Source organism: Neltuma alba, unplaced genomic scaffold, assembly GCF_004799145.2.
Source record: "Neltuma alba isolate B1F8T4 unplaced genomic scaffold, ASM479914v2 tig00003613_pilon, whole genome shotgun sequence".
Lineage (NCBI taxonomy): Eukaryota > Viridiplantae > Streptophyta > Magnoliopsida > Fabales > Fabaceae > Neltuma > Neltuma alba.
Genome location: NW_021633354.1, coordinates 3,087 through 26,841, shown reverse-complemented (window position 1 = coordinate 26,841; position 23,755 = coordinate 3,087). Strand labels below are relative to the sequence as shown.

Below are 23,755 nucleotides of genomic sequence, written 5' to 3'. Positions count from 1 at the left end.
TTTTTCTTCTATATCTAGACATCCACTGCTAGTGAAAGATGACATAATTACAGATATAGCGAAGATGGTTACTCTTCACCAAGAATGCTATTTGGGGAATGTTTTAATCAACGTCGTCGTGTAGTTAAACCTGCTCAGGAAGAGGAATATGCATGCACCTTAGTTGGTTGATGGAACTGCTGCGACCAGATTTGTTGTCTTTGTTGGTAAGGCTGATGCCCAACAACAAGCCTTCACTTTCTAGTAAGGAGGCCTTTCGTTGGCCTCGATGGCATTTAGTTGCGCACGTGACATGTGTCTCTGCTTTTCTTCTTTTAAATTTGGGGGGGGGGGTGTCTTCATCAGTGCCATATATTATTAAACTCTTCAACAAAAAACTGGTCAAATGGCAATGACACAGAAACCTTGTCACAAAGTTACGAGCCCTACAGGGCGAGATGTGGGTAAGATGCAATTTTCGCAGGTATATACCTAATCAAAGGCTTCAAGAATTGCTGCGGACTCACAGTGACTGATTTGAAACGGAATTAATATTAATATTGGAGCCGTGCAATTGATGCCAAAAGAAGGCTTCTCGAAGATGAAACCGGGTTTGACCATGTGGTTGAGTTTCGATATGTTCCCATGTATCGATCAGCCTGCTCTGTGCAGAGCTGGAGGCCAATATAATTATCCAATAACTTTAATTTTGTGAATATTTCGGTTCAAGGAGTCGAAATTCGAATGACTGTAATTTCACGATGAAACTACTGAGCTGTGAAGAATGTGCGTGGGAGAAATTGAATTCAGAGAAATCAGAGTAATGAAGATGTGGGCCTTTTTTCAAAGGGAAATATTATAATATTAATTACAAAAAATATATACCCTACAATTACAAGGGACAGAGCTATCTATGTGCATTTGAACACTAAAATGAAGGAACGAAGAAAAGGAAAATGGCTATAGAAGGAGGGGGTGGTGGGCGCGGAAGAGATCAAGGCGAGAGTGGCCGAGGCGGAGGGAATAGGCGGCTTGCTTGTAGTGAGCCCAGGTGAAGGGCCTGTACTCACTTGGCTTTTCCGCCGACACCATCTTCGGCAGCGGCATTATCCACGAGCTCAGCGGCGGTGCCGCGAAGTACATCATCGACATTCTTCCCTTCCTCATGTTGTTTCTCATTACTCTGTGCCTCACGCTCCTCAGTCTCCCATTCGTCATCACCTGCTTTTTTAAAAAAATAAAATAAAATAAAATAAAAAATAATACGTTAATTATAATCATAGTCAGCATGATCATGATGCGCTCCGAGAATTAATTCATTTCGTTCAGAGTGTGGGTATGGCAACACCAACCTGGAGGGCATCGCCCACCATGACGAAGAACTCGTGGGGGTCTGGGGCCACTGGGATCCAGAGCCCGTCCCGGGTGCAGATCTGGAGTCCCCCGACCTCGTTAGACCGCAGGATCGTCAGTATCTGAGGGTCTGAATGCTCCCCGAAACCCATGGCTGGGTCCCGCTTGAAGCTGCTCATGGTTGGAGGGTAGTGATTGATCCTCAGCACCGAGTCGCTCTGGACGTTCCTGATCAGCTTGCTCACGGCGTACTTGTCTGGGACCCGCAGCCCCTCCGCCACCAGATCCACCACCTCACACGCCACTTCCCTCACTGCCTCTATGTAATCATTCACCGCGCAACTGCATCCACAAAACAACAAAAACATCGATCACTCCTTCTGCCCATTTTTTGTTCCCACTCTCTACACTCTGCACACGCTCTCTATATTCTCATCTCATTTCTCATCCTTCAGAATATCAAGCGAGCATTTTTCTATATACAACTTCTCAATTTAATAATCCTCCAGTTATTGATGTCTTTCTGACTTTTGGTTATGAATCTAGTATTTTCCTTGAGCAGCATGATTATGTGCTCACTTGGCGTTTTGCCCAAAGTAGAAATCGATACATACATACATACATACATACATATATATATGTACATTCCAAGCATACCCCAGTGTTTGCCAAGTTGTACTTGTGTCCTATTTAATGAATTCTGGACTGTTGGTGGCTAGCTCATAACTCATTCAAAAGATTTAGATGCTCGTGGAGTTTTCACGTATACATTCCACGAAGTAATCATCGGTGGTTAGCTGAACAGCCAGATACTAACCAATTCCACATGATGATTTACAAGGGAAAGGCCCACTGTTATGATCATAATTTTCTTCCAGAAAATTAGTAGACGAATACTTGACGCGCGCGGTGGATGCCACTCGATCCCCCTGGCACCAGTAAGTTGTGCACAGTCTACATTTTGTTGTCTGGCGGGGGCCTACCTACTTTCATTTTCACATCGCCAGTATTCCATGCAACTTACCGCATCTGGCTGGCTATAGTTTGATTAGAAGCTCATCCGGCAGAGTCATTTCATTTCTTCCTGTAAAATTAGTTTTATTTGATTTGCTATGACGTATGGTGTCTCAAAAATATATACACTACTCAATAGCAGCGCAGAACAAAAGCCGTGTCAGTATATATGTTGATTAAAATAAACAAGGAAAACAAAAAACAAAAAACATGCATGTGCGTGCAGTTTAGTTTGAATCATATATATTTTATTTTTGCGAACAAATATGAAATGAAACATGTGCATGTGGGAGTAGTGCACGTGTTGCCGCAAACCTGTTCAGTTCTGAATTAATAGAAAATTCAGCCGTAAGCAAGCTTAGCTTACTCACATACGCTACAAGGAATCAAGCGGTAGACAGAGGGAGACAATCAAATAATTACAAGGAGGGGTGAGAAAATCATGACGATGTTAAGTTAAAAACCTAGACGCGTCAAGAACGGAGGACCCCGTGGAAAGTCGGGAACCAGAGTGGGATGGCCGACTAATCGGTCCCGACGCGCATATAACACAGTGCGTGCGAGTCGCTTTCAGACAGACGAAGCAGCCACATGAAAACAAGAATACATACACCACACATCTACTCAAAAATAGAAAGTCCACACCATCATCTAATCATGTATTTACTAAATTAAGCGTGAAGCTTAATATCCTGACTTTTTCTTTCTGCGCTTGAGAGACCAGCAAAAATAAAACATGTCTTGTCTAGGACACATAACAAACATCAGTTGGCGGGCAAAATCAGCTTAAACTATACTGTACGTTCATCGGCCAGCTGTCAGTAAAAAACAATGAACGAATTAAGATTCACAATGATTCATGATCGTCCAAACGTCAGCGTAGGTTAAAGAAAGAAAATTTTAAGTCCTACTCAGCAGAGAGTCAGCACAGACCCGCCATCCTGCTTGGCATATAAGAAACACACACCAGGCTCTTGTTCCCCCTCTTCCTCTTGGTTTTGCTATATATAAATCCAAGTCAAATCCATATAGTATAGATTAATTTTTGGTCAACCCTGTGTCTGTGCCTGTTATACTAATTCTATAAGACGCGACTTTTTAATATGTTTGAAGACTGTAATATGTAACTAATGAAGAAGTACATATAAATATGGGAGAAAGATAAAAGAATAATTAAAGTAGTTGCAGTAAGCGGTCACCTGAAGTCGGTAGGGTTGTTGGAGATGGTTTGGGATCTGTCGGAGATGGAGAGAGGATTTGTATGCAGAAGGAGATACTCGAGGTCACCCATGTCGCCATTGGGGCCTATGTTTCTGCAACCATAACCAAACGGTGTGGCCGGACCAGCCTGTCGCTTCTCTGAGATGGATTTGGAAAAGAATTTAATTCCTTCGTTTTCCAATCTGGAAATGACCTCCTCCGGTACGCCGTGGTTCACCGCCTTGAAGAAGCCATATTGCTCGCAGGCCTTTATCACCAATTCGGATAACTCTGACCTTTCCACGGAAAGGTCCACAGTCGGGATTCCCACGGCATTTGTTTTCTTGCTTCTCATGGAATTTGAAGAGGGAACGACCATAGCTGAGGAGGAGCAAGGGATGCGAAAGGATAGAGACGGATATAAAGAACATGTACAGAGGGATAGCTGCGGTTGGAGAAGGTGGCATTGTGTGCGTGCGTGTATATATAAGGGAGGGGAGGAGGAAGATGGGGGGGAAGAGAGAGAGGCGGAGGCGATTAATAATATGATAGACAGAGAAGGGGGTGCTGGGTCACTTTAGTAATAATATAATAATTAAGGAATTGATTTTTGTTAAGGATGTTTAATGAAGGGGGCGTGGACTTTTTTTTTTAATAAATATCCAACTCGGGTAAAAATGAGATGAAAAGGGATTGACTTGGTGGGAGCAATTAATCTCAAAGTCAGGTCGGAAGTGAGACACGTTGGCATACGCTTCTCTGCACGATCTACAGAAAGGAGAACTGAAAAATGTGAGTCTCGATTTAATTGGAGTACTATGAGTAATTTTTTGTTGAGAGAAAAAGGGAAAAGTTTAATAATCCAAGAACCGTGCACAGGAGAGGGGAGTTCCAAAAAGAGAGAGAAGAGAAGGACTAAACCACAACGCAAGTGTAGATGTGACGGTGGGAGGAGGCTAGACTTACATGTGGTGCAAGAAAGGACGGAGCCTAGCTGTTCTTGCCATTTTGTCGCCGTTCGCTCCTTATTACCGCCCAACCCTCCAAAAAATGAACCCTATTCTGTCCTCCTCCACTCTTTTATTTTGACTTCTCTTCTGGTAACTTTGACCATGTTTCATTGCTTTTCATTTTTCTATTTTCAAATAATGTTTCATTTTATATGCCTTTCTCTTTTTAATATGTAAATGAATATTAATCAATAAGAATTAAGTCAAGCAAAATAGATTAATTCCTCATAACATAATAAACTGAGGTTTGAATCTCTACAGAAAGAGATACCTATATTTAGTACCCGATAGGATTGCTTCTAATAAAAAGATATTTATATTTTAGGGGGAAAAATGTAAATGAGTATTGATTAATATATTTATACGGGAAAGGTCAGAAGTGGGAAGCGGATGATGCTGAGTAAATGTTGGCAAACTGGAATACTAGGAATCTGGCCTTTCAGATATCTGCAGAAGACGTTGTCGGCTGCCCTTTTTCTCTCAGGCGCTTTTTGTTGAGCTGAGACTTGAGACACGTTCTCTGTTCTCCATTTCCTCCGCCCACTGCTCGCTGCACGCAACTAAATTATATGAACGCACCAGATTCATTAGCCTCATTCCACGGATAAAGAAGGATTCTGCTCATTAATCAGGCAGACATTTAGCAGTAATCGCGCGGGCACTGTTGGGCGTGGCAGGATCAATGCGTTTCTTTTAATCTTATTATTGATGTTATTAACTAACTAATTGTCTTTGTGATTTGGGGGCGGTTTGTCTGCTTTCACTTGAACACTATTATTCCAGTCTTGTAGCGTCTGCCGCGAAGCATCAATATAATTTAGACAGGGCCTGTCCTCTCGGTTTGGTTTGGTTGGGATTGGTTTTTTTCCCCCTTTTGTAAAATATTTTTAACTGGGACCAAATGCTGGACGAGGTTTGGCAGTAAAACATGCAACAGGAGGAGGGGACAGGATTTTGTATGCTCACGGCTCACGTAGTGAGAAGCCTTGATTCCTAAAATTACATGAGTGAGCGATGTGATTGGACCAACCACTTGCTCCCAATAATGATAGGTCAATCATGCATCTTTCTTACCGCACTCCATTCTGACACCTGTATCCATCTCACACTGCATTCCTCTCCCATCACCAATTACTATTCGGATATTATTCATGGCCGGGAATAAGAGCAAGAGGACCGGGGGCAGCAGATGGTTAACCGAGGAAAGAAGAAGGGTTCATTAGTTTTGGGGGTGAACACTGAACAGGGCCCATATGGGAGAGGGGCGGCGTCAGACACGCATCGCATTCCTCACCCAAGGATGCCGCTCTCACTATATAATCATTTCCCCTTAACCGACCTTTGCCCTTTTTCTCAACTTCTGCCTTCCTGTCCTCCTTTCATTGGCCCCTGCTCTCCCTCTCTCTCTCCCCCCTCATAATTGGTTAATTTAATTAATCACCAGTCCCATCCATGATTCATTTCACATCATTCATTGTTTATTCCTTTTTCATGCACCTCTCTCCCACTTGCTCTCACTATTTCCATAGTCCATTCATACGCACTCTGCTACTATTATACGACCATTAATTCAACTCCTCCTCCGGCTTCATCTCATCACATAATAATTCTCGCCCGCAAGACTGCCAGATAACAAAAGCGAAAATCAGAAGGGGGAGGCATGTGGGGGGGGGGGGAGGGGGTTTGAAAGCCGAAGCAATAATGGAGGATGCTTACTTTTTAATCAGTGTTGGGACCCCACCGCCCCCTCTTCTCATTTACTCGATAAACTAAGGGACATAATGCGTACGAAAGCAATTCATCTGCAGAGCGAATATGCCCTGCATTGTTCACCTATAGAACTCCCCCCCGCTCCGCTACTATATTGATATCGGCGCCTGGCGATAAGGATGCCCCCCAAGAAACATATAATATTCAGTATTCTGCAACGATGCGGACAAAAGCGCCCTTTTCGTCTTCCTCCTTATTATAATATGCTCCCTGTTGGTGGCCCCCCTCCCACACACACACCTGCTCTCTCCTCCGTAACTACGCCCACAAATTAGCATAAATTAATCACACACGCAATTAGAGTCATATATATTCTGCACTTTTGCCGTCCAATAAATTTCGGATGAGCATGAGGAGGACAGCGAGCCATGCCCGCGACCTCACATTGTCACCTAATCGAACAACCACGCACTGCTTCTACAAATGTGCCCCATGTTCAGGCTCTTCCAGTTGCCATCCTTTCTAAATTGAAGTGAGGAGAACAAAGACACTGCACCTCCTCGCCCTCACAGGGAGTTTATGTAATTCGACAAAGGTTATATTGTGCGCCGCATGATCACGATCATATGGAGGAGCCCTTTATATGGCTCTCTACGTGGCCTTTTAATTCAATCAAACAGGGAACACGGAAAGTTAACTCATCCCGTATTGAAATATTCTTTAACATGTGTTTCCCTGTCGATCTGATCTCTGTCTTGCCGGCTTTCTTCAAAAGAGAAATAATTAAGTTGTCCACCAAGTTTGACGGTATAGAGGGCATACGCACAATAAATTAATCAAGTGTTACAGAACGGCCTAGCTTTTGAAGAAGAATAACAAACAGAAAATAACAACGGATTCCGCCATTCAGCTGCGAACAAAAATTAGATTAATGAAATCGATTATCTGTTGGCATAAATAAATTAAGGAACAGGCATATGGCGTCACGTACGTCTAATAACTTTTTTTTGGGGGGGGGGGAGGAATAGCTATAGAGGCCAAATATCCCTTTCGCGGTTGTGTTAGGAAGAGCATTGAAGAAAACGAAAGGTGGAGTGTATAAGGAGCAAAGGATGAAATTGAGCCGAACTGTGTCCCCGTTTTAAAATATCAAATACAAAGCCCTGAAGTTGATTTCTTGGCATCCGGAGTGGACTCCCCGAGTGAGCCTGGCGCATTTACTTTTCAACGCCCTCTCCAAGCTTAGACATTAATTTATTATCTCTGCATAATATTAAACTGACAGAATCAATTTGAACTTTTAATACAATCATAAAAAAAAAATCCCCACGATAATTATAAAATCAACATATGGAGTATTGCATAAGAAATATTAAATAACAAAAAAACTTTATTGTACATGTGTATATTACTATTACAGGGTGGCGAGCAATACGGGCAGGACAAGGCTGAGCGAGCTTTCGGGCAGCATGCACAATCCTAAACTTGCCGAATTATTGAAAGCATGCTGCCATATATAGAGATATAAAGAAGGGAGAGGGAAAAGTGCTTGGAAGTCAAGCTCCATAAAGTAAGGAATAATGGGACCCCGAAGGTGGGGAGTTTAGGTGAGATACACACACGAGAGTTTATTTGATGGTAATATGGAGGAGGCGTGAGGGAGGAGCTGTGCTGTTGGGGATTTGGATTTTGAATGAGGGGTTTGTGCTGGTTATTATCAACCACTCCATGCCTCTCCCAGATGCGTTTCAACTCGTTGCAAGCTGCTTATTATTATTATACCAACACCAACCACAAAGCAAGCTCACATGCCTCATCACCTTTTTATTCGTTTGTTCCATAACATCAACCAACTTGTTCCTTTCTTTATTTGTTTTCCGCCTCCTCCTTCCATCCTTACCATTTGTTCCCCCCAACCTCAAACGGGCCCCTACTTTCTTGAAGCCCATGATATATCTTCATGGGCCTGCAGTTGATACGCCTCCACTCAAGAAGATGCCCTATCACATGATTCGGCCCGCTCCTGAATATTGCCCCAATAGCGCCCAGCTCATTCGGCCTTTGACTCAAATGAAAAGCGAGAGGCTACGTGTGGTTCACTGGTTAAGATTAACATTTTCTGAGGTTGAGTTGTAATTTTCTCGCGCATTATCTTAATCATTTTGTGTAAATTGGACAATTTCGTGTGATGAATTTGGAGTCTAAAGTGTAATCTTCTCGTCCTATAACTTGTATGCCTTTTTTTTTTACCAGAACATTTTTTTTTATCAGTGACATCAAATTGAATGTAATATCGTTTTAACTTTATCGTAACCACTAAATAATTTAAGTGAACCACTAAAAGTCAAACTCATCTGATTCTTAATATAAAATCTTGTTTGACTTTTATTTTGATCTTAAATATAAGACTACAATCTATTTTGTCTCTCATGTTTGTACATTTTTTTCTAAGATAGTCCTTCTAATAATGGTAGTTCTAACCAATACATTTGATTAGTAATAATATTTTAGGAAAGATAACATTTATTTATTGTAAATAACTAATTTAATTTATTTTTTTAATCTCTTCAAATTAGTCAACTAACTTTTATATTTAGGACTGAAGGTAGTATAGTGAAAACGACAAGCCGGCGAGCTGAGGCAAGTTGGCTTACATGCCACTTGTATTATAAATACTAAACACCCTGCGATTCCTGCGTTCATTGTAATAATACTACAGAATTAGTTCTGATCCATTCACTGTCATATTCTATATGCCTACCGGCTGGGATTCTGATGCCTCACCCTTTTAATTTGTCCAACATGCTTCTCTTGTGGACTACCAAGTTAGAGAATTTCGTTGCTTTATAGTTGTAGTTGCTCTCTACTTATTTCCTCACCACTCTTCCTATTTGGTTGCTATGCTTCGCTCTCTTGGATTTTTCAGTGGGCTTTCAACCTTTGTGTGTGTGTATTCAAGTATTATTGTGGTCGCAAATTGCATTCTTTGAACAAAACTGCCGTTGCTGCTTGTTTCTTTTTTGATCCGGTGGCTCAGAACCATGTTTCCTATACTTGCGTGTTATTTAATACTCCTCTGCTCCTAAATGTAAGACCCTTATACACACTAGTATAAGGGTCTTACATTTAGGACCGGAGGAGTACTTCTTCAAGTTCTTAATATAAGACCTTGTTTGATTTTTATTTTGGTCCTAAATATAAGATCTCAATTCACTTTGTCTCTCATATTTATTCTTTTTTTTTTCAAAACAATCCTTCTCATAATGATAGTTCCAGCCAATAAACTTGATTATCAAGGATATTTTAGAAAAGGCAATACTTATTTATAATAAATAACTAACTTAATTTATTTTTTTAATTTACTCAAACTAATCAACTAGTTTTTATATATAGGGCCCGAAGCAGTACTAGGAAATACTAGAAGGCACATAACGTTGACAGTGAGACCCTTGGGTCAGCCATGCTTCTATTTTGCTATTTCCATGTTTGAGATACTACTATTTGTACTTTATCAGATTAACTCTCGATATTTTCTCTCAAGTTTATTCTTTTTAAACTCTACAACTAGAATCCAACTTGGCTTATAATTCAAGGATCTGTGAGCCAGCATGCTATAAAGCACCTTTGTAAACGGTAATTCATCCACGACTGTGCGTTTATCTTGTTCGGATTCGCAAACAAGGAAGATGAAACTTTTGCAGCTAAGGTTGAGGAAGGAGGTGAAGGCGAGAATGGCAAGCCATCCTTTGGACCAGCATACCGTAATCTCCTATCAAAAAATGGCTTTCCTCCAATGGATCCAGAACTATGCACTGCTTGGGATATTTTCAGGTAACTTCAGTACCTCAAAATCCTTCATTTTCCCTTGTCACATGATGGCCCATGTGTATGGTAAATGACTTTAAAATAGGCCACTTGGGCAACGGCTCCTGCTCTGTTTTTCTGTGTTAAGACATTTGGTGACTGACAGAAGTCCCACGCCTTCCTGGATGATTGTAGTGTGTCAGTCAGAAAGTATCCTCAAAACCGGATGCTGGGATTTCGAAAATTTGTTGATGGAAAGGTATCTGCGTAGCCAAGTTTTTTTCCTCTTTAATTGTCGATGTCAAGAAGATGTGATCACTGAATTTTGACTTCTTGTCTAATAGATAGGACCATACGTCTGGAAGACATACAAGGAAGTTTACGATGAAGTTCTTCATATTGGCTCTGCTTTGCGAGCATCAGGGGCTGAACCCGTAAGTACTTTCAAGAGGCTTCTCTCGTCAGTTTCACATATTGTACGTTAGAATTCACACAGATATTTTCTCCATGTATCTCGTGGAAATTCTGTGATAGGGCTCTCGAGTTGGAGTTTACGGATCTAATTGCCCACAATGGGTTGTGGCAATGGAGGTTTGGCACTTCCCTAATAAGCGTTGTCCTTTCAAAGTTGTCAATGTTTTTTCTTTTCATGATGCTATATGAGTATTTTACGCCCATATAGGCTTGTTGCGCCCACAGTTTGGTTTGTGTGCCTCTCTACGACACACTTGGTAAGCTGCTGCTTCATTGTTTTTCTGCTATTAGTAGCCATCCAAAAGATCCTAGCATGACTCTATTCATGTTTAAATCTTGAAAAAGGCTCCTGGTGCTTATATATATTTATATATACATATATGATCAATTTTGATATATTTATTGATTGGAAACAAACTAAACATCGATGCAGGTTCTGGCGCTGTAAACTTTATTATAGATCATGCAGAAGTAGATTTTGTTTTTGTCCAAGATAAGAAGCTTAAAGAAGTAAGAATCACTTTCTTATGAAGAAAAACTTTCTTTTCCAAACGAATTCATATTTGACAGGCAACGGGGTTCTGACTGTATAACTACACTTACCTGTAGCTTTTGAACCCTGACTGCAAATCGACTCAGCAACTGAAAGGTAAAAGTAGCTACTTCCAGCATTTCTCCGCCACATAGCTAACAGGAGGCGTCTAAAATATGTGCTTGTGGAATTGCAGCCATGGTGTGCTTCACTTCATTGACAAATGAAGAGAAAGACAAGGCAGCGTCCATTGAAATTAAGCCATATTCATGGGCCGAGTTCTTGGACATGGTTGGTCTGCAAGGAATTTGACATCATATAACATCATTCATGCACTCGATATGGAATGAACTTCTGTAACATGACATCTTCATGTCATATAAACAGATACTGTTATCTGCACTATAACTGTGGGTCAGCTTTATATCTTGTCATAATGTCATTGACTATTTCGGTAACTAAGTTATGATCCCACTTATGGTGCAGTAATTTGATCTTATAACGGTTCTACTTAATCGATGTAAATTTCTCATGCTTCAATGGCTTATCTAAACTTTGCATCGTACAGGGAAAGGAAAACCCATCGAGCATTTCAGAACCTCAAGCTCAAAGCATCTGCACAATAATGTACACAAGTGGGACCAGTGGAGACCCTAAGGGTGTTGTTCTAACACATGAAAACATAACGTCTTTTGTAAGAGGAATGGATCTTTTCTTGGAACAATTTGAAGAAAAGGTATTCTTAATGCTTGAGCCACCAGCAAAATAGTATGCCATAATTTCTATTCTCTCTTTCTTAGTGCTCAAAATAATACCATGGTGACTTGCGATGTTTTCGTTGTGATTTGTTTGGTATGGCAATAACACTTTCAAGTAGGTTATGGGTGAAAATGTAATCATCTACTAGTATAAATTTAGAGAAGACCTCTATCAATTAATCTTACGCAGTTAAATTTATTTGCATTAGATTCTTACCCCTTCCCCTCTATTTTTTCTCACGGATTTATTTCACTATGTATAGATGACTGAGGAAGATGTGTATTTATCATTCCTCCCCTTGGCTCATTCCCTTGATCGAACAATTGAGGAATACTTTTTCCATAAGGGTGCTTCTGTTGGCTACTACCATGGGGTACGTGCACCTCAGAATTTTTTGGGTACTGGAAGTTTGGAGTTACCTGGTTATATCATTAACAAGAGTAAGATACGGGAAAGATAGATGCTAAAATGTAGATAGCAACAATTTCTCGTGATTGCTGTTCGAGAGAGAGTAATAAGCCTCTTTTCATGACACAAATGAAAGTGTGTTTGTGTGTGCATAGTGTGGTAAATAAATAAGAGCGATGGTTTGACGTTTTAGCAATCTTATGTTACGGGCCACTGTGCCAGGACTATGCTCCCATGACTCTTGGCAGCGATTGCGGTATGATTGTTGATCATGATATATGTGTGTGGTAAACTCTCCTTGAAGACCGTAGAGTTCCTTCGTCAAGATTCATCTGTACTAAGAAACTCATAATCTTCCTACACTATAACACTACATAGTTTCCCATCTGCTTCAGAATTTGACAATTTAGTGCCAATCCCTTTGAAAAATCTTTGCGAATTTCTTGAATCACTTGAGTGCAGGATCTGAAGGCATTGAGGGATGATTTAATGGAGTTGAAGCCCACGCTCTTTGCTGGGGTCCCACGAGTTTTTGAAAAAGTCCACGAAGGCAAGATTACGCATCATGAGAAAATCTGTTGCTTCTTTTTGTTTCAGTTCAATAAAACTTAGCCAAGCCCATCAGTGTTTCAGGTATCAAGAAAGCAGTTGAAGAACTGAATCCAGTGAGGAGAAGAGTTTTTGACTTGCTTTACAGATAGTAAGTTGACGTTAGAGTCATAGAATCTTGCTCACTTGTTCGACGCATAGTTTGTAGGCGGATATAACTCTCCTAATTTACTTGTATGCCATACAGCAAACTTTATTGGATGAACAAAGGGTACAAGCAGAAAAATGCATCACCTTTAGCAGATCTATTAGCCTTCAGGAAGGTTATATATCTACCCTCTTGCCACATTGCTTGTCTTTGTCGAATCTGCATAATTGATGCTTTAACCATCTGGGTTAGAACTCTAAAGTACTAGTCCTTTACCCCTTACGAACCTCAATTCCTGGTTAGGTCAATGCTCGTCTAGGTGGGCGTATTCGACTAATATTATCAGGAGGTGCACCCTTGAGCTCTGAGGTGGAAGAATTCTTGCGTGTTACTTCTTGTGCCTTCGTATGTCAAGGCTATGGTAAATGACTCTACTTTCTGTTCCTTTGTTCTCTTTTGTGTGAAACAGCCACGGCCAATTTACTGATATGAATTATCAAGCATTTAGAGTACATTAACACGTGGATTTGTTAGGGCACATTATAATTTTGCAACTCAATGTAACCCTGATGGTGGTCAATCCAGGATTAACTGAAACGTGTGGATCAGCTACTCTTTGCTATATTGATGAAATGTGCATGATGGGCACAGCTGGTGTCGTGAATGTGTACAGCGAATTGAGGTTGGAGGAAGTTCCAGAGATGGGCTATAGTCCTCTTGGAAGTCCTTCATGTGGCGAAATATGTGTGAGAGGCAAATCTGTTTTTGCAGGCTACCACAAAAATCCCGAGTTGACTAGAGAAGCCTCTAAAGATGGGTGGTTTCACACAGGTAGCCATTCATGTCTTGCCTCAGACTGAATTATGATTGATGTGCACGCAGTTTGATTTGTCCGCCTCTGGTATATCTGCAGGGGACATAGGAGAAATGCTTCCTAACGGTGTCATCAAGGTTATTGACAGGAAGAAGAATCTAATAAAACTCTCTCAAGGAGAGTATATTGCACTTGAGTATCTGGAAAATGTTTATGGAATCACTCCCATTGTTGAAGATGTAAGCATGTCTTCATGTTTCCTGTTTGAGAAAGGGATTTCAGCCCCGGGACTGCTAACAAGTTTATGATCAATTTCCCCCTCTTTTTTCCATTCAGATCTGGGTTTATGGAAATAGCTTCAAGTCAGCTTTGGTGGCGGTAGTGGTTCCAAATGAAGAAATTACAAAAAAGTGGGCATATTCAAAAGGTCACATGGCTTCTTTTTCTGAACTCTGTTCCCTTGACCAGTTGAAGAAATACGTGCTGTCCGAGCTCAAATCTATTGCTGAGAGAAACAAGGTAACCACAGCATCTGACATTGAGAGTAGTAACATAACCAGTAATGGACTACTAGTTCTGTCATTTTAAGACTGGCGTGGCAATGTGTTTCCTTCTCATTTTCTTTTCGACGTTTGTGTCTGTGGGGAACTAGCTGAAAGGATTTGAACATATCAAAGGAGTAATATTAGAGCCGCGTCCATTTGACGTGGAAAGAGACTTGGTGACAGCAACAATGAAAAAGAGAAGAAATAATTTGCTTAAGTATTACCAGGTAAATATATATATATATAAATGTCATGTTGTGTTTCTCACTCTTGTATTAGTTAGTTGGAGAGAGAGGGTTGATGAATTATTGTGAATGTAACAGGTGGAAATAGATGAAGCGTACCGAAGTTTGACGGGAGATAAGCATAATTAAATACTGAGGCGTCAGTTCAAAGATATCAGTTTGTTCCTGTTACGTATGTCAATGAATAGATGGCACTCCCTCTGCTCCTAATTAAATGTTTTCCCCAGAAATTTAGCCCTAATTAAATGTTACTATATGAGGATACAATCTTTCTTGGGAGTTGGAGGGGAAATCATTAAATAGAGGTGCACATGGAAAATAAAATATTGGAGAATTCCCAGCATGCATGTTTATGTTTAAAAAGAAAAAAAGCAAGAAAGAAATAAAAGAGACGATATAGAGAAGTGCAAGAGGGAATACGTGTTGATCCGTGGCTTCTGCTGGCTGTATGGGAAAATATAAAATCCTGGCTTGGTGGTGCTCCAGCAGAAAAGTAGACAGCGCTCGAGGTAGTCCCACTGAACGTGAAATTTAGGGCAGTGGCATAACTACAAGAAATGAAGCATCCATCAAGTGGGAGGGCTTTTAAATGAGAGGGGCGCGCACTCTTTTGCAAGTCCCTTACTGGGAAGTACAGTGAAAGCAGATGAATTAAGCTCCAGCTGGCCGCCACCCCTCCTCGAATAAACCCCCTGCATGTGCCTGTTTTCACTTTCCTGAGCTTTCAAATGCAGTCGGTTGTTGTTTTCAAATACGTGTTTCCACCAGATTTGTAATTTTCGAGGCCCCCGCAAATTAATTTCAAGGCCTCCAAATAGTCAAAATACTTCGTAACAATAATAATACTTCCTAATTGTCCATAATATAGTCATCTTAATTAATTCACCATAACTAAGAAAGGGTAGTTAACTTCAAAGCTGTTCACAATTTTACCCATGTTACATGAAATAGTATTTGAGATAGAAAAATATAAGGAATTACCGTACGTTTAAATATTAATTGTAAGAACAAAACTACCAAATATATATTAATTACACTCTATGGGTGACTTGTATTTTGAACCCAACACATTCTTTTACGGAAAAAATAAGCAATACTCATTCCAACTCCACGATTCATGTACTCATTTTTACTAAAGTCTATTTTTCAAACAGGTAGGTAAGATCTCTAATGACGCCGGCACGTCCACGAAATCTCCAGCAACGAGTTAATAACTTATCTGAACTATCAAATGCCAACACATCCCTGCGTTTTTTTTTTTTCCTTTTTTCAATGTATACTCTTTATTCTTCTTTATTTAAAAAAATCTTTTTCATATTAATTATATTTCTTTCCTTCTTTTATAAAAAAATGCTTACGAGTTTTTGGTGCTCTTATTCTTATTTATAAGACAATTTCCAAAATTTAGACAATCATTAATACTTTTTTCTTTCCTGAAAAAAGTCAGTGAAAAGTAGTCATTTTAATTAATTAATAAAGAGAGAATGCGAGAAAGTACAGTATTTAAAGAAGGATATTTCTGGAAAAATTACATAGTCTTCATCATCGATTAGTTTTATCTTGTAATTAAAAAGAAAAGGAACGAAAGAGGTACATTCTAAGAATTCTCTTCTTTTACCGGGTTGCAGCTACATAGGATCATATTGTCATCAGTTTGCCGATAAGTGCTTAAATTAGCTTTACACACACACACACATCTATATATATACACACGCGTATATGTTAACAAAACAAGACAAAAATCACACCACATTCTTTTCAATCCTAAATATAAGACATTTTTCTTTCTGTCTTTTTTTTTTTTTTTTGCCATCCATCCTCTTGTTCTTAAATGTAAAGCTCTTTGCAAATTACGACTCAATATTATTAGCCATTTTGGCCAAAAAAATATTTATGAGCCATTTATTAAGTACACCCCTATTACACTCTATGTTAGAGTATTTGATAAAATAGAGCCTAACCATTATCTCACCGTGTCGACAGAATCGACTAAAGATGGGTTTGATAAAAGAGTATAATTTTTTTAAAAATTATTTATTATTTTTAGCCCTTTTTCTTTTTGAGTTTACGAAATTTAGTTACAAAGCTCTTGAATTTTGATTTTTTTTTTGGGTATACCAAAGCTCTTGAAATTAATTTATGGGGTGAGGGAGCGTCATTTAATTGTTCATGATCGGGATGCAGCCTGTCTGAACCATTGGAACTTTCTGTCCAAAAAACAAAAGAACCCATGGAACTACTTTGGTTTAAAAGAGCCGTTTTACACGTCACCCGCGGACCAAACAGAGACGAGTCATAAAGTAACTTAAAAAGATACAGTCAAAGGAAAATAAAAATCTGAAAATTCTTCTATTGGTTACGTAGATTAAACAAAGTTTTTGTCCGTATCCTAAGGCTTGTCCAAGGTCGGTTTGAACTTCCGGCAGCGGTATTCCCTCCTCCCTCTACAGTTCGTACATGGACTCTTTAAAATCGTGCGGTCGTGCAATTTGTTCCCCTGCTTCTTTTTCCTTTTGAACTCTTGTTCTTTTCTCTCGTTACATAATTGCATGACTGCAATATTTTTAGATATTTTAATTAAATGTCGTTGAATTATGAATATTGGATTCATATTCACATTCAATTAAATCATTTAAATATATATATGACGCGATCCACGTGTCCATTGAGAAAGTCTAGCTTAGAATTTCAGTTTTCACTTTAGTTTAATTAATTGAATTAATTTGATCTAATAACACGCGATATAACAGTGTATTAGTAAATAGGTACCATAGCTAATGACGATTTCCAAGCTAATGACGCTTCTATTTTCAACCTAGCTCATCCCCTGACTAGAATAATTAGTATCAAACTACTCTCTTGACCCTCTCCTGTGATTTTATACACACAACTAGTTTAGAAAACAGCAGGCTGTTGCTTCAGATATATACAAGCATGGCGCGTGGTTTTTATAACATGGGTGTGTATGGATGAGATTGGACTGAATTTGCTACCAACTCGAAATCTGATCTAATAAGGATCTCGAGATAAAAGAGACAGCTCAAGATCTAGTCTAATCCAATACCAACACACGGTCTAGCCTGGTCCAATACCAATATGAGATTGGATTGGATTGGACTTGGTCCAAGCAATCCATATCATCTTTTTAATTTTTAATTTTTTTAAATTAGAGATAAGATTGCAACTTACCATATAAAATTTTACACGTGTTTTGATTAAGACTTCATCAAATTTGATCACTCCCTTTTAATTTCCCACTAATATCATGTTTCATTTATTAATCCTTATCAATATAGATCATATATTGAAGAAAATATATACAAATGCTCATCACTTAGGAAGTTCATAGATAAGTCTTTATTATCTAAATTGACAAAAAACTCATATAAAAGAATTAAAACAAATTTAAATTATATAAATAATATTTAAAAATTAAAAAATAAAAAACTCGGGCCACACTAGACTGGACCAATTGGTCTAAGAGGTCAGTCCCCAATCCAATCGAGCTCAACAAGTCCAGTTTTACTTCGTGCCAATTGTTCTAAACCGGGTTTATTTAAGTTGAACTGGACTATATTAGACCATCAAATTTTTACATAACCCCAACTTATAAGCCTTTCACTGCTTTTTTTTTTAATTGCAGGGAAATCCATGTGCATGTATTGTTTAAAAATTATGAATTCATCCTACATGAGAAAAAAAAACAACTCCTATTTTGCGGCATTCTTGAATTAAGCCTGATTAGAGAGGGAAAAAAAGGAAAAGAGGTAATGTAAGAGATGAGCGGCACAGCGGGGCTCCTGTTTTGTATCTGTACTGTGCTTGACAAGAAAAAAGCACGTACAAGAAGTAAAGGGTGTTTTGCACGGTGGATAGCTACGTACATTAATTGTAAGATAAGGGCAAAAAATACCCCAAGAAGGAATGGAATAGAACCAATCATGCTCCATGCTGCCGCACAAGAGGAAAATGGTAGGAGACCAAAAAAGAAAGAGACCTGCCCTCGGAGCAGTTTGCCGACAAAATACGATGACAGATAACTGTGATTACCAGAGGAAGGGTCTTTCTTCTACGTGTACTATAATCTGTTTTGCAACTTTTATTTTGCGTCCTTTTAATAAAACCCATGTTTTATCATTAATTCCCTGTCCCCACGAGTACCAGCCATTTACCGCCTGGTTGGGTTAGAAACGAGGCCTTCATTACCGGCCAACAACAAGTACTTGTCTTTTCTGGTGAGTTTGGTGCACTCAAAACCCAGAGCCTCCCCAATCTGAGACTGCACGTGATTAGCGACCTGGAATCTCGGATCCTCGTCACCGCCAGAGGTAAAGGATGCAGGAGAGACCTGTTGCAAAAACTTAAGAGAGTAAACTGGGGACGGGTTCATGAGAAAGAAAACCGGGTCTAGCCACTTAAATCCTCCTGCGGTTGTACCGTGGAACATGCTGACGTGACTATCAATAGCAACGGGTGTTATTTCGTCGCAGATTTCTGAGAACAGAGGACTGAATCTCAATAAATACGGCTCTCTGCACGTGGTCCCCTCCGGGCACACTGCTACGTCCCCTTGCTTTACCAACTCCTTCATCATGTTCGCATCCTGATCCCTGTTCCTCGTTAAACGCACCGTCTTGATGGGCGCTAATATCTCCGACAGTCTACTCAAGCTGTACGTGACGGCGATCAAGTCCTTCTTCTGGAGCACAAAAGACAGGTAGAGAGGATCTAGCAGAGTTCTGTGGTTGCACACATAAAGACGGCCTTCGCTTTTGGAGGACATCTGGGCCGAGTTCGTGGGCAATGACGCCGTGAGACGCAGCCCAGAGAAGGTGAGCAGAGGAGTTGAGATGCTGTGCGGGAGGGACAGCGTCACGATAATCCTGACAATCGCGAGAATTATCGAATACGGAAGCCACATCAATATGGCTACGCCCTCGAGAGGGGTGGGTCCCACGGCCAATCTACTGTCATGGAAGATCAACGCTCCGGGGTATTTCTCCCTCGCTAGCTTTTGCCAGCCTCTCTTGTCAGCTTCGGTCACCAAGTATATTTCCTGTTAATAAAAGACAGACAACCTATGAGTTTCAGAAGACGACAACTACTAACCTTTTACTTTGACAGTAAAGAACGGACACATGGTAATACTGCGGCCTGAAAAGATTTACTGCATGAACCTTCAAATGGCGAAAAGGAAAATAAAATGAAGATCGTACAGAAACGAACCCTGCACTGGGAGAACAAGTCATGGTCAAGGATCCTATTGAAGGTTGTGATGCCAATGGCATCAGAACATCCTCTCTCTTCTAGAACCTTTTCCGGAGCATGTTTGGAGTTTCTGGGCTCCATCAACCCCACGTAGTAGCCGCAAAACACTTTGAGCTCTCTGCCTACTACAAAATCGACCTTCAAATACTCTCTCAAGAAACTTTCCACCATTACCTGGGGTAAATTACTGACGCCCACTTTCTTTCCACCCCGGCTCAGCACTTCGATGATTTCCGACCCAACGTTTTCCAGCAAGAACTTTGGCAGAACAGCCCTTCCCGCTCTGAAGCTTTCTGCTTTGATCCCAAAGAAGCTTATCATAACCATTATTTGTATCCCCATTCGGTCTCCCACCAAACAAACCAGAGGATATGACACAAGGAGAAAAGTGGCTCTAAAGAGATCACCAGCTTCGAAAGCCACGAGCACAAAGTAAGGGAACAGAGAAGGAGATCTCAACAGAGTTCCTTCCACATCAAAGATTAAAGTATGGTCGTCGAGGTCTGATCTATAAGCCAGAGAGGAATACTTTTGGTATTTAAACTGGGTTCCGAAGGTATTGCCAATATTTTTGGGGATGCCAACGAGGTTCTTGAGTTGCTTGAGAAGAAAACGGTACCAAAAGAAGAATGGAGCTCTGAAGAAGAACGGTCTGAATATCTTGGCCATGTAGATATACTTCGATACGGTGGTTACGAAAGGCAGGGGAGTCAGGTTTCCGAACGGAACCAACGTATTTATATGGCTGCTGGTCCATCAACGCCCTTAGAAGAACTTTATTATTACAACAATGGCATCTTGTTTGTGGAGACGTTAGATCCCATTAGCCAGCGTATGATTGCCATGCAAATCTAACTTTTTCTTTCTTGGTTGATTTATGACTTCCAAATTCCAAGAGGATTACCCTGAGGTTTGGGCGTCACGCTTGTCGTTTCTGGGGCATGGGGTCAGAACCGTAAAATAGTATACTCGTACACGCTCGTGTTGACTTGGATCCCTCATCCGTTATGATTATTGCTCGCGTCTGGGGTCACCCATGAAAGCCGTAAGACAGACGGGATCCCCGAGGGGCGCAAGTACGCGCCTCTCATGAGGCCCCTAATTACTAAACGACGTGTGTTTTGCTTTTGTATTTCCAGTTTCTTTCAGTGGGCATCGTGTTGCATCTGAACTCCGCATTTTCACAACTCTAATGGGAGTAATTCTCATTTTTCTGAATCCTAAAATTCTCAAAATAGAATATACAGATTATCTTTTTAATGTAGACTTATTTATAAATTGTCGTACGTGAACTTGCGATCAGATGAACATACACACAAAAACGCACGTCGTCTTAATGTTGACTAATAATGTTAACTCGTGAGAAAGAAGACTCAAGGCGGGGATAAGCGGGCTACCAAGGGAAGAAAATGCAAGAATAAATTAAATGGCCATCACCAACCCTTTTCTTCCTCTTCTTCACTCTCTCGCCCCCCTCATATGGCAGATTTCCAGGATAGTTGTATACCAGGGACATGACGACGATATTTTTAGGAAGAAAGGGGCAGGAGGCGTAAATGTGATGGAGCCTAGTGAGAAATAAATGAAAAGTGCATAATAATATAGCTTTCGGGGCTCACATAAACATTAAAACGGGACGGCCCACTGTGACCTGAGGTTGATGAATCCGAGGGGTCATTTCTCATTAAAGCCTCCACCTACTGACCCTCCCAGATTATTCCAAAAACATGTTTATCTCCTAGTAATAATGGGCCAAGTCATACTACGAGACAGTGAGCGCTTCGTGGGTCAGCACCGTCAAAGTCTTTCACTTTCCTTGCGATCAGAATTCAACACCATTGATACATGTATGTAATGAACATGAATCGTGCTTTGAGTCGGAGTCGGACCACGCGCTAATATTTCACTTGGTAAGAGTCAGATGATTTTCGAGCTGAGGAACCTCTCGAGACCCTACGGGGGTTTATTGAACCTATCCAGCCCATAATAAATCATCCGTAATCAGCTTGCTCGCTCTATGTATATAACATCATCATGCTCATTATTCCTAAATTATTGACAGTGGAACTGGACATTTGCACACCGCCATCTATTATCACCGCCGATCTCAGCATACAGTCTCAGCACGAACAAGCCACTCGCTCTGGTTCTGTCTTCTTGCTTGAGTAGCAGCCTCTGTGTTGATTCAGAGTATTTATCAGTTTCGCGTCCTAGCTGTGCGTGGCGTTTTGATTATTTATATTTAGAAATGACTTTTGTGGTTGATTCTACCCCCACCAAAAAAAAATTCCTCTCACGGCGGCTTTCAATTGTTTCAAAGCCTTTGGAACAAAAGAGAAAGAGGTAGAGCTGTTTATGCATTTATGGGTTATATAGGACGAAGGGAGCGCCTCTTGTTGACCTGACCCATCAAATTTAGGTGGCCGCGTGCTTGAGTAGGATGTGGCATGTCCCGAACGGCACTGAAATCGATGAATGGCGCAAAATGATTATCCTCAGATAAAATTAAGTTTTTCTGAGCGTCAAAGTGAAGATAGAGTTGTTATTTTAGCAGGATATTAAACCGAGTCCCATGATGATAGTCCTGAAGACATATTAATTGATGATGAAAAAATATGATGGAAATATGAAGTGAGGGGGAATTTGGGAAACATGCAGGTCAGATAAGAATGGATGGGCGGAGGGATGAGTTGTTCGTGGGATGAGTGGATTACGCAGAATTGGGCGAATGGGGAATAGTGATACGTAGGATGAACGTGAAGAGGAGGGGAGGGAGTGTCCTGTTTTAAGTGCGCATGAAAAGAAACATCTTCTCTGAATGTGGACGATTCAGAGGGATCGAGAGCCTCTCCCTCAAGCCGACCTGTGCCTTTTGACTTTTCCATGTTCATACATATTTTTTTGTCCTATTTATAAAACAGAAACATAAAGTATTTTTTGGTCCTGTTTATAAGACACTGAGAGAAAATTTATTATATATATGTACAATTTTACCCCTCATTTATTATTGTGTTGACTTTGTTTATATGAAGTATAATGCATATTAAATAAGGATAAAATTAGAGAGTTATTAAATTTTAAATAAAAATTAATAAAATTTAAGGTTTTTTTTGGTTTGTGTGAAACATACTAAAAATATCTTATAAATAAGACTAGAAGAGTACATACACATATATCTCCTTGCGTGCGCTGCAAAACACCGGTCTCCACTTCCAAAACCCTGCACTCGTTTCACTCCATATTCATCCATCCCTCCCTCCAAATTGCATCCGGGCTTAGGGGACCACACATTCCCCTAAGAGAATGGATTTTCAAACTGGGGCAAGTTGGGTGACGTGAGGTGTAAAATTAACTAATCATCAGTGCATAAGCAGAAGCCGCGGTGCCCATCTTCCAGTTGGTTGGAGAAGACCAAATCCTCAAAGTGCCATCACACATTCACACTCAGATGCCTCCTCCTTCTCCGGCGGTTCGGCTGCCCCTGCTTTTCTGGGCACCCAATGCCAGCCTTCAATTCCCTTCGGTTTTGCCATGCATCACGTTATCTTCCCATTCTCATTTATTCATTTTATAATACCAATTATATTCGGCGTCGTGCGTATATACACATGTGATGAATACTCTTTCATGTTATCTATAATTCATTATCAACATATATATTTCATCATAATTAAATTTTTTTTTAATTCTGTTTAAAATTTAACAACTTTTCAACATTAACTTTATTTAGTATATATTATATCCTATGAAAACAAAATCTACCCAACAATAAATAAAAAATACAATATTTATAAGAAAATTAATAATGTGACTTATTAAAAAAAATCGCCTCTCTAAAGATCAGAGGAGTGTTACTTGTTTATCTACTGTATAAAAGATACTCCTCTGGTCCTTAATATAGAACCCAATTGTTGAGTTAGTTTTGGTCCTAAATATAAGACAT

The 23,755-nt window shown here is 40.1% G+C and overlaps 3 protein-coding genes across 10 annotated transcripts; 1 reads left to right on the top strand and 2 right to left on the bottom strand.

The window, feature by feature from the left end:
- Positions 1 to 817: 817 nt before the first annotated feature.
- LOC114742021 (gibberellin 2-beta-dioxygenase 2-like) lies at positions 818 to 3,954 on the bottom strand. Its single transcript, XM_028930272.1, has 3 exons — positions 3,546 to 3,954; positions 1,332 to 1,674; positions 818 to 1,200 (listed from the first exon to the last, which is right to left on the bottom strand). The coding sequence occupies exons 1-3, from the start codon at positions 3,923 to 3,925 to the stop codon at positions 940 to 942; spliced, it is 984 nt and encodes a 327-aa protein (XP_028786105.1). The 5' UTR covers positions 3,926 to 3,954; the 3' UTR covers positions 818 to 939.
- A 6,006-nt stretch (positions 3,955 to 9,960) lies between these two features.
- On the top strand, positions 9,961 to 14,720 carry LOC114742019 (long chain acyl-CoA synthetase 1-like). Of its 8 annotated transcripts, none has more exons than XM_028930270.1 (19): positions 9,961 to 10,097; positions 10,266 to 10,329; positions 10,415 to 10,504; positions 10,605 to 10,661; positions 10,753 to 10,801; positions 10,978 to 11,054; positions 11,154 to 11,193; positions 11,273 to 11,367; positions 11,645 to 11,812; positions 12,098 to 12,208; positions 12,706 to 12,793; positions 12,877 to 12,943; positions 13,040 to 13,115; positions 13,244 to 13,361; positions 13,526 to 13,771; positions 13,854 to 13,993; positions 14,091 to 14,273; positions 14,407 to 14,526; positions 14,623 to 14,720. In XM_028930270.1, exons 1-19 carry the CDS (start codon positions 10,060 to 10,062, stop codon positions 14,671 to 14,673), a joined length of 1,878 nt encoding a protein of 625 aa, XP_028786103.1. In that variant the 5' UTR covers positions 9,961 to 10,059; the 3' UTR covers positions 14,674 to 14,720. The 8 variants fall into 8 exon arrangements, with proteins under 8 accessions (XP_028786103.1, XP_028786097.1, XP_028786096.1 ...); XM_028930264.1 differs by having other exon boundaries at positions 9,983 to 10,097; positions 10,237 to 10,329; XM_028930263.1 differs by having other exon boundaries at positions 9,983 to 10,097; positions 10,237 to 10,329; positions 13,475 to 13,771.
- A 3,599-nt stretch (positions 14,721 to 18,319) lies between these two features.
- Positions 18,320 to 20,501, bottom strand: LOC114742028 (probable glycerol-3-phosphate acyltransferase 3). Its single transcript, XM_028930278.1, has 2 exons — positions 19,771 to 20,501; positions 18,320 to 19,600 (listed from the first exon to the last, which is right to left on the bottom strand). The coding sequence occupies exons 1-2, from the start codon at positions 20,479 to 20,481 to the stop codon at positions 18,713 to 18,715; spliced, it is 1,599 nt and encodes a 532-aa protein (XP_028786111.1). The 5' UTR covers positions 20,482 to 20,501; the 3' UTR covers positions 18,320 to 18,712.
- Positions 20,502 to 23,755: the final 3,254 nt, after the last annotated feature.

Excerpts from the sequence above, each read along its gene's own strand:
- LOC114742021 (XM_028930272.1), bottom strand. The coding sequence starts at position 3,925 with ATGGTCGTTCCCTCTTCAAATTCCATGAGAAGCAAGAAAACAAATGCC. Across the intron at positions 1,675-3,545 it reads AACAACCCTACCGACTTCAG|TTGCGCGGTGAATGATTACA; the intron begins GTGACCGCTTAC and ends TTGTGGATGCAG. Across the intron at positions 1,201-1,331 it reads TGGTGGGCGATGCCCTCCAG|GTGATGACGAATGGGAGACT; the intron begins GTTGGTGTTGCC and ends TTAAAAAAGCAG.
- LOC114742019 (XM_028930263.1), top strand. The coding sequence starts at position 10,074 with ATGCACTGCTTGGGATATTTTCAG. Across the intron at positions 13,116-13,243 it reads ATCTATTAGCCTTCAGGAAG|GTCAATGCTCGTCTAGGTGG; the intron begins GTTATATATCTA and ends ATTCCTGGTTAG. Across the intron at positions 14,527-14,622 it reads ATTTGCTTAAGTATTACCAG|GTGGAAATAGATGAAGCGTA; the intron begins GTAAATATATAT and ends TGAATGTAACAG.
- LOC114742028 (XM_028930278.1), bottom strand. The coding sequence starts at position 20,481 with ATGGCCAAGATATTCAGACCGTTCTTCTTCAGAGCTCCATTCTTCTTT. Across the intron at positions 19,601-19,770 it reads ACTTGTTCTCCCAGTGCAGG|GAAATATACTTGGTGACCGA; the intron begins GTTCGTTTCTGT and ends TTTTATTAACAG.